Here is a 9,910-nt window from a genome sequence, read left to right as displayed (position 1 = left end):
CGTGGAACAAGGGTAAGAAATCGTTGTTTGAAAGTGTAAGAAATGCAGGAATTACGTGATGAGGGTACTGTAAATTATTTAGTGACCTGAACCTGACTGAAGAGTTATCTTAAATGCTACGCCCTGAGACACTGTCATTATTTTATTCAAGTGTTTTTCCTCAAACACTGCACTACAATTTTTCTAGTAAAACATCTCGAAAAACTCTTTCTGAAAGTAGAAGTTCTCTGATGATGTGAACTGTCTAACTGAATGGTTAGACAGTGGGAAGGGAGTTGATCAGCCATGTTTTTTAAATTGAAAAAAAAGTCTTAAAATTACCCAGAATTCAAAGCCAATTATGTCAAAATTAATTTTCAGTTGGTTATAGACTAGGTACAAATGGCATGTTTTAGGGCAACAAACACAATTCTTCTCATTATTTTCATGTGATTACATGATAATGAAAACAACTATGAATTATGAATGTGCATGAACAATTGATTAGTCTATTAGCCTAAGCAGTAAGCATAGCTGACATCTTTCTTTCTAAGAGTTGACTCGTTTTTTGCGGGTTGGACTGGGAGGGGATTTTTTTTTTTTTTACTTCACAGAGATGTAGAGCTAACGTTTATGGCACTGTTGAATATTACATGTGTTCAGTAAAGTGTGAAAAAGTGTTTGAGAAGTTAAAAAGTACACAAGTGATTCACCCAAACCTTGGTTTATTTGGGTTTAGGTGAAGGGTATGTGTTAACATCAGCATTATAACTAAATCAACTGATTTAATTATTTGACTTCAAAATTTAATTATAAAATTTTCTGTAATTATAGATCATTAAATATCACACACTGGACCCTTAAGATAGTGAAGAACTAAATTTGTTCATTTTTCAGCTGACTATTAGTTAGATTGAAACTTTAGCACTGCGGATCCACACTGAGGCGAGCTGACATTCTGTCCAGTCAGGTCATGTTTGTTTATGACTAGTTCACACGTCTGTGAACAGTGGCAGCAGCTTACCTTCATCTGTCCAGCCTGGTCCATGTCCAAAGGGAGAGCTAATTGTCCCACAGGTTGTGGAGAGATCTGGACGGTGCATTGGGCCTTTGATCTGACATGAAAGAAGTTAATTGATTTCTGTGTTAGGGGCAGTGTTATGGGTGGGGGGCTGGGGGGTGAAAGGAAAAGATGCTTGCTGGTCATTTCACAACATGTGCCAAAATATCTGAGAGAGAGAACGAGAGAGCAAGAGGGAGGGGATGAAGAGAGAGATCACCTCACACCCGACTCCATCCCTGCTCAATTACAATAATTTGACTCACATGCGCTGGCCGCCGTGGCAGAGTGAGGGGAGGAGAGCTGTGGGTGGGGGTGGGGGTGGAGGGGGATCCCTGCTCTGGGAGATCACTCATCTTACCTCTAGCTGAGGTACAGAAAGATAGATTTGATGTGCTGCTTTTCTCAGAGTGCAGCCTGGGGGCTTGTTAAGGTGGCCTTGCAGAGGAAGACCACACGTTCAGCTTCTTCCTTTAAGACACTTTGGGACACTGACGTCAACAGGAGAGTGGTGGCCTCCAATCTGTGTGGTTATGTCTTTAACACTGTATCAGTTTTATTTGTTAATTTTCCTTAGTGTTTCTTTTTGATTTTAAAGTAAGTTATAGGTAACAGGCATCATATTAGCAGCCAATCTGTCCATGTTTCCTGTTTACTAACAACCTACCAGTCAAGTGACTATTTGGTCCAGTTAAATCTTCCTTAATAACACCTCTGTCCATGTGATTTGCCGATCACCTGTCTGGGGGTCTGTTCACCGTGGGTTCAGGTCTGGTCCGGACCTGCTTTGACAGGCCTCACCTCTCTCCGTCTCTGGTCACCCCAGCTCAGGGGAAACAGGGCTGTCAGAGGGAGAGTGGCAGGCTAAGCCCGTCTTAACACAGCACCTCAAACCACCTCATAAATACAGGCTTCCTTTTCCAATTTCCAAGCAGTCCATCCACCTCTGTCTACATGCTTCCACACCGCTCCATGTCATGCACCGGGGTGTGAGTTTAAAAATGACCATGGGACATCTGGTGGACTCTCAGAGGGTGGGGCTTTGATGTGCTGCTCTGCAGTTTAGCTCAACTTCAGCGGGCCAAATCCTCTGAGCAACATAGCTGCGAGGAGCAGTAAGTGGGCCTGGAAGGTTTGAGGAGATAGCAAGGGAGTTTAAAAGATGCCTTAAAACACGTCCGCCACATGTGAAATGTTTAAACACACGCAACTGCTCCTAACTTGTCCTTCAACACTTAAACTGCTTATACAGCTTGCACACACTGAGAAAAGGTTGTTTCCATTTTAATTTTAGAATGTGGTCTTTGAAAATCATCATTATACTCCATATCATAAAGTGGAGTAGAAAAGTGAAACCATGTGAGAAAGCTTTTTGATGGGTGAAGCTGGGCAGGGTTCACGATGGAGTTGTGGTTCTGACAGCAAAAGTGGTCTGTGCCCATCTGGAGAGTTTGGCTACACTGCTTATCCCACCATCGACACTTCGGATACAAAAGGTGATCAAGTTCACTAAAGACCTAAACATTTGACAAGCATCCAATTCTACCTGTGGTCCACTTGTAATTAAAACATGAAAACTATGAATAATAAAAATGGCAATGCTGCAAAAAAGTATTAACATTATACATTTCTCAGACAAAGTTATAGTTTTACTCTGAATCTAAAGAGTAAATATGAGTGTGGACTTTGTCATTGTTGGCTTGTACAGTCTCAGGTGGCGGTATGGATACAGTGCATATGGCGTACAGTATATGTAGTTTATGCACAGCAGGGAAGAGTGCTGTCGGAGGCTGTCATTGTGCTCTAGGGCATCACTGACATGAGTGTCACCTTCATGAAGAGCGTGAAAGCTGTTCCCTCTGCAGAGGATTCCTCAGACCGTCGCTCTGATTCCAGCAGCAGAACAGAGGAGTTACCACAAACACTCGTAGAGGGGTGTCATCTGCTGTACGCTTCATTAAACACCTGTGAATACCAAAAGCCATTAGGAATTTTGGTTGATAAAATCTGCACTGTTAGCAGAAATCAGAAGTTCACAAACTTAGCAGGAGGAGAGCCTAATTAACAACAAGGACATTAATCCAGTAATGAGTTTCTAATACTAATTACACCTGCAAAAATGTGCAAATGCATTCTGACAATTTAATTAGTTGTAAATGACACATCTGAGCAGAAGTGTAAAGATGGTGTTTTGGAATCCAAGTGAAAAGCCGCAGTGAAGTGGCAGCATGTTGTTGTTTAGTTTGCTAAAAAGAAATAACACATTTGGACAATTTGTGTGTGTTTTGGATATTTAAGAATGAGTTTTTTAAAAATATGTAATTAAAAAAATTTAATGTGTTGCTATAGAAAACTTTTCTGAGAATAAGTAGTGACTGTATGTGCTCAGACAGTTGGTAGTCACATATACAGTCATTCAGAATGTGGAGGTTTTCAGTTTTTAAGACCTGACTCAGTCGAAGTGTCACTGCTGACGTGGGTGGGTGTCTCGGGTAAGACTGCCGTGTCTCAAAGCTCTGCTCATTCTTGCTGCACGCTGCTCATGATGAACTTTGTGATGGAAAGGTGCTTTTGCTGGAAAATGAACATCAGAGGGGCCTGTTGTGGGCGATGAGGATGCCTCTGTTCCCTGTTGTCTCCGTCTGCCTCTCACTGTCAACACGGTCGTGTCGTTCTGATGAGCAAAATGTGAGTCACAGCTAACAGACTTTTATCAGTTCATATCTTGTTATGTTAAATTTAGCATCACAATTCAGAGTAAATATAATGAATTAATGAGAATGGCAAGAAAAGTCACAATACAATATAAATAAGTAAAACATTTAATAAAAATTTATTTGTGAAAATTGCATCATGTTTAGCCAAGAACTTAAAATACTCCAAATTCCATACTTAATACTGGAATTAATACACAATATATGAGCATCTATTTGTTAAATATTTTGCTTATTTCAGTTCATTGTTTTCTGGATTATTTTTGGTCCATTAGTTGGGTTCCAGTCCTTGTAGATCTGTTTGTAAATGCAGGACTGGAAGTTATGGAGCGATGCTGAGCTCGGTGCTGAAGTTGTAGTTGAACTGCATGAGAAGAAAATGAAAAAGAAGCAAAAAGGTAAATAAAACTACAGTATATACTGTCAAAACAGGACAGAAAACATGATGATTGACAAAGTTTTTCTTTTTTTTTTTTTTTCAAAAAATTGTTCCAACTGTACAGTTACTGCATGAATCATTAAGTAACTAACTTTAAGATAGGTAACTAAAATTAAATATAAATACCAGTACTAATATGTTACTGAACTACAGGCCTATAGCCCAGAGCACGTAGAGGTTGGTGAGATCAGGGGCGAGATGTGACAGATTATAAATAAATACTGCCCTCTTGTGGTACAGTATGGACATGACTAGCTCATAAACATTCCTGACTTTAGAGGTAATGAAAGGTAGAGGAGCTTTGGAACTTTTCCCATTGTCTATTATTCAATATTAATAACAATATTAAATTAAAAAAGTTAACATGACTTTTCAACTACAACATTCTTCAAAAGGCTATTACTTGTTTCGGGATGAAGTAAGTGATGAAAGAAGACAGAAAAGTGAAGTTAAAAGGTTAACAGTAGTTCTGGTGGCTACTTTAATGCATGTAATGTGGAAATAATCGGCAACTGCCTAAAAATCAATATTTCTAAAGTCTAATCAATTAACTAAATTATTAAGAAAGATTATTATTATTAGTTTCATACTGAGTAAATACAAAAAGTACTAAAAAAAACTAATAGCAGTATAATAATAATAATAATAATAATAATAATAATAATAATAATAATAATAATAATAATAATGTAAAAGGATGCTGTAAATATATTTTCATGAGCTAAGCACTGAGTGTTAAGAAACAAACGAGGTTCACTGTATCAAGTTCCACAGTTGTATTACTGCAGCACAGCACTAGGTGATGCTGTATGATCACTGAAATAAGTTTCCAAATCTCCAACAGAAGTCAATGAGCCACAGTGGTTGAAACCGGCTTCTCTCTATCAAAATACCACCTAGCCTGATTTTCATCTACTTGAGGGAAGCTGCAAGTTACCCAAAACCTGTCACTTATCACAAGCCTGTTAGTTGTGAAGAAATTCAGCCCCCCACCACACAAAAATTCAGTCTCAACATCTGGCACGGTAAATAAATAATCCTGTGTGTACGTGTGCGTGTGTATGTGTGGATGATGGATGGGGGAATGGGGTGTTATCAGGGAGAGCATGTATCAATGTCTGCCAGTTTTACACACAGGCTGACAGGACAGTGACACACTAGAACATGGGCGGCAGTCACCCAGACGAGCCGAGCTTCATTTCCTGTCCCTGCTCCACTGCCAAAAATATGTGACATGTTGTCTTCATTAATTCCACCTCTATTTGGAGCTCTCCCTCTCACACCTTTCACATACCCCTGTACACCACTGTCCCTCCATACATTCACGTGAAAACACACATGCGTACAGAAAGACATGCACAAAGATAACTCCCTACAAACACTGAAAACTGAAAACCCATCATACATAGGTGCTAATGAAAATCTTGTCATGTGTGCATACACACTTCTTTCCACCCTAACATACTTCCTCTGAAAATCATTAGCCAGCCGCCAACAACATTTTTCAGCAGAGCAAACTACATAAAGATGTCACTTTAAATCGCTTACTAATTAACACTTAAAAAGACACAAATTAGATATGCGTGGCTAAAAGCAATTATAATATCCGCAAGTTTTGCGAGTCATTTGGGAAATGAAAAGAATGCCTAATTGCTGGAACCAACATCATCCGAGACATGGCTTAAGTGATGCCTGTTAGGAAATGGTCTTATCTACAACTGGAGCTGTGATTACAACAGTTTTCCTCAATTACATGTGCATATGTAGAATTCTAGAAAGTACATCTCTTTTATGAATCTATATTTTTAATGGGTTTGGAAATAAGGCAATTAGATACTGTGCAAAAAGTGCATCTAGGTTCAAAAGAGGAAAAAGAGCCACCACTGTTGAGCATGGATAGTGACCTCTTCTGGGCAACAGAAGGAGAAATTTACTCAGTGAACACCCTAAAAAATCAAGGTGCGGGTACTCACTAAACAGAGCTTCCACTGATCCTCAGTATTGTAACTTTTTATGTTTAAATCACACACAGAAATAGCAAAGCGTCTGCTCTGACAGAAAACAATAGGATTATGGGGTAATATTAATATTAGTCGATAAACCTATTGAAAGTAGACAAACAAAAGATAAAACACAGTGTTTTCTTTTTAAATCCCTCTTGATGTCCAGCATGTTTGTGAGAATATCACTGACAATATTTCCCCTCTTGTTCCGCAGATATCGTCACGGGATAATAATAAGAGGAGAGAAGTAAAAATAACACAATGGTGAGGGATGTTTCCACTTGGAAACTAATTATCAAGCTAAGCTGTGACTTCATTCTCATCAGCCTGGCCCCACCATTAATCTTGTGCTGTCGTCCACTTCACTAAATCCTGTGTGTTACACTATCTCACATTTACTTCATCAGCTCCAGCGCGGCTGTAATTAATGATTTCTCATGCCCTTCCCTTCCCTTCCCCAGCTCAGCTCACCATGTGTCCTTCTGCTAATCACACTCTCTGAAAAGAAAGGAAGGAGGAAAGGGAGAGGAGAGAAGAGGAGAGGAGGGAAATAAGGAGAGAAGACAGGAGTCTACAGGATGAGCAGCCAGCCTGTCTCCACCCTGGACACACACATACACACACATACGCACAGATACCATTAATACCTGCGCTGACAATGAGCTTCATTCAGATGACCATATGACAAGATGGCGACTCTGTGTGATTTGGATAGTATGTGACAGAAGACAGAGGCAGAGTGCAGAACAGACACCCAGTTTGATGAGGGAGTGTTTGCTCTGTAACACATCTCAAACCCAACAGCACCTGTTCTTTTACAGTGGTCTGTCACTTCCTGGCAGTTCTGATACCAAGATACCGTGCTAATGAGAGAGAAGGGGGGTTGTCACTCTCTTTAAAGCACACACACATACACACATACAACACACAGACACACACATACTGAGTCTCTTTCTTTCTCTTGCTCTCACAAACACATGGGCTTTAAAGGAGGAGCGGCACACAGATGATTTTCTTCCTACGAATGCCTGCAGGCTACAGTGTTTCATCAGAAATGAGGAGGAATTTGTACTGCTTTTATTTGCTCTGCGTGATCTCTAACTTTCTTACTGCAGCAGCAAAGTAAGGAAGATGAAGCTGATTGGAACCTTAAAAAGTTAAACACGTAGAATCTGGTCATCATTTTGAACAAAAAAAAGCTCCTCACAGTCTACAGCTCACTGAGAGATGCTAGATTGAGCTGTTCCGAGAGAAGAATTGGGGAATAAAAGTCAAGTGTTTTGGAACAGGAGACGAAGCTTTTAAGAGAGAATGGCTGCCTAGCCTGGCCATGCTTTTATTCAATTGGGGCTTAGTGGAGCCAACAGGGCCTCGCTGTCTGAGACACTTAATTACAACCCCAAGACCGTTTGCTTTGCATTCTGGGCCAGCGGCGTCAGTGGCAGCCGAGCGTTGCAGCCTCTACTCACTTCCTCCTCGATCTCTGCCAGGGATTTGATCGTAATGCCCATTAAATTGACTTGCTGCATCTGAAATCAAAAGCAGGGAGAGGAGGGAGAAGAAGAAAAAAAAAACACACAAGAAACATGGCGGTTAGGCTCATGGCTAAGTAAGCATGCTTAAAATCTTTAATCCTCTCCCTCTCTGTGTCAATACGAACGGGGCTATAGTGACAACCGCCACCAGCCAGCCAAATGGACTGCATTGAGCCAGCTCTGCCTGACTGCACGCATTCATCACTCAGTCTGCACTGGAGGAAAAGTGAGCGAAGGAAAGGAAAGGGAGGGCAAGGAAAGGAAAGGTGCATTAATTGTGGTTCGTGACCTAAAGAGCACTCTCTTGAATCTCTTGAAAAAGGAGGAAAGAGGCCAGAATAATATAATTCATTACATCTAGCAGGACAGAAAAAAACACTGTAACTATTATTGTGGGAAAAGTCATATTGGATGTCCTGGAGCTTGAATTTTCAAAAACAGTTTCATCAAGTATTTTTTTTTTTCTTCTTTTTTTTACCTCTTGCGGCTTGTAATGAAACTTCTCAGAGATCAGAAAGGGTATGTCGTCCAGAGCTGCAGAAAAAGAAGAAAAAAAAACAACTATGTTGACTTTTACACAAAAAAATATAACTACCTATTCTTGATCCAGAGTTTTTCAACAAGACTAAATGTAGGATTATAAACCAGCAAAGCTATCAACATCCTCAGCCGCCCCCGACGCCTCCCCTCCCCTCCTTCCGTCTATGGAGAGAAGATGAAAGGCTTTTTTATTCTCTGCTGTATTTGAGCACCTCCACTCTCTCCTCCAACCCAGCCCTTCCCAACCCTCTTCCAGTTTAATTACTCTTGATTATTCCCGATTCCGTCTTGTCTGAGAGATGTTCACCTCTGAAACAAAGGCACACTCACACTAGCACAGAAAAGCGGAAAGAAGAGAGACAAAACATTCACCAGATATCAAATTTGCATGAAAATAAGCCACACTGTTCAGGCGGCAAAAAGTGGATTGAAATGAGGACTTGCCAAGAGCGTGGTGGTATAATTAGCATTTGACCAAACAAACGAGCTTCAACAGAGCTATAATTAAGCAGGCCTGTAATTAAGTGTATGCCCTTTATCATAATGATCGTGGTTAAAATGGTGTGATGGCTGCCAGTTGATTATTAATGGTGTAACCCTGTACTGCATGCATCCTGCACTGGAATCAAGGTGTCACGACTGTCAGGCTAGAGAGCAGCCCTTTGTTTATAAAATACATTAGGGCCCAAATTAACACAGGGTGACAAGGGACACAAAGCCTCTCGTTTCCTAACTGAAGGGAAAACTGCAGCTGCTCGGCTTCATTATAAAACTACGAATCTGGAGGCGCAAAACTTGCTGCTGCTGGCAACGAAAGGAGCCCCAAATATCAAGAGGCCAGGCTTCCAACTGGTGTTCTTTTACCCTACAGTCCATCAGGCCGCTGGCACAGGAAAAGGAACTCATAAATGTAATCCAAAGCAGTTCATGAGTCATCACTCTGGAGCTGACACTCTTTTGGTGTTTCCTGTTCACAGCAATATTCAAAAGTATGAAACTCTAAAATATCCCTCACTTTGACACTTAATGTCACTTACTTTTCTTTTTTGGCTATTACATAGATCCTCACTTTGGCACTTTCCATTCAAGTGTAGTACAATGTGATCTTTGTAATCAAAGCATGACCCTCACCTTCATGACCACAGGAAAGCTTATTTAGTTTCTTGGCTTCCTGAACTCTCATCATCTCTCACAGCAGATGTGTAGCGGTAAAAAAGTAAAAGGAGTTAGAGGTTTAACTTCTTTTCCACTATTCCGAGCGCTGTTTGACTCACCAACCTTCACACATACCTCAAAAGAAGCAGCGTAGGATGTGTGGCTACCTATAGCTGCAAGCCAGGCCAAGTGGCTAGGCACAATGGCTTGTTTATGCCAATAAAAACAAGCAAATAAACATGCACTCCTGTGTCGCTAGGAGCACCAACACCAGACAGAGTTAGGCAGTGAAAATACATTTGACTCAATAGCAAGCAGAGGGAAGTAGAGATTGTAGCTGCTGATGGATCTTTGTGGCACAGACAGATGAACGCACAGAGCTGAAGGCCAGAGAGTTTCTTTATTGCTCAAGGATTACATTTAAAACCAGATCTCACTTTGTATTCCTCCACCATCTATACTACAGAGGCTATCTTACATCCAGA

General features: G+C 40.7%; 1 protein-coding gene across 1 annotated transcript in view; it reads right to left on the bottom strand.

Moving 5' to 3' along the window:
* Positions 1–4,075: 4,075 nt before the first annotated feature.
* The window catches only part of mvb12bb (multivesicular body subunit 12Bb), a 28,058-nt gene continuing 22,223 nt past the window's right edge, over positions 4,076–9,910 (bottom strand). Inside the window, exons 7-9 of the mRNA XM_030144639.1 lie at positions 8,209–8,264; positions 7,665–7,724; positions 4,076–4,117 (exon numbers count right to left, since the gene is read on the bottom strand). Of these exons, the coding sequence (XP_030000499.1) occupies positions 4,076–4,117; positions 7,665–7,724; positions 8,209–8,264 (158 nt within the window). The remainder of the gene's footprint in view (positions 4,118–7,664; positions 7,725–8,208; positions 8,265–9,910) is intronic.

The sequence above is a fragment of the Sphaeramia orbicularis genome, chromosome 9, assembly GCF_902148855.1.
Source record: "Sphaeramia orbicularis chromosome 9, fSphaOr1.1, whole genome shotgun sequence".
Lineage (NCBI taxonomy): Eukaryota > Metazoa > Chordata > Actinopteri > Kurtiformes > Apogonidae > Sphaeramia > Sphaeramia orbicularis.
Note: the sequence above shows the minus strand (reverse complement) of the source record. Positions and strands in the feature narration are given on the sequence as shown.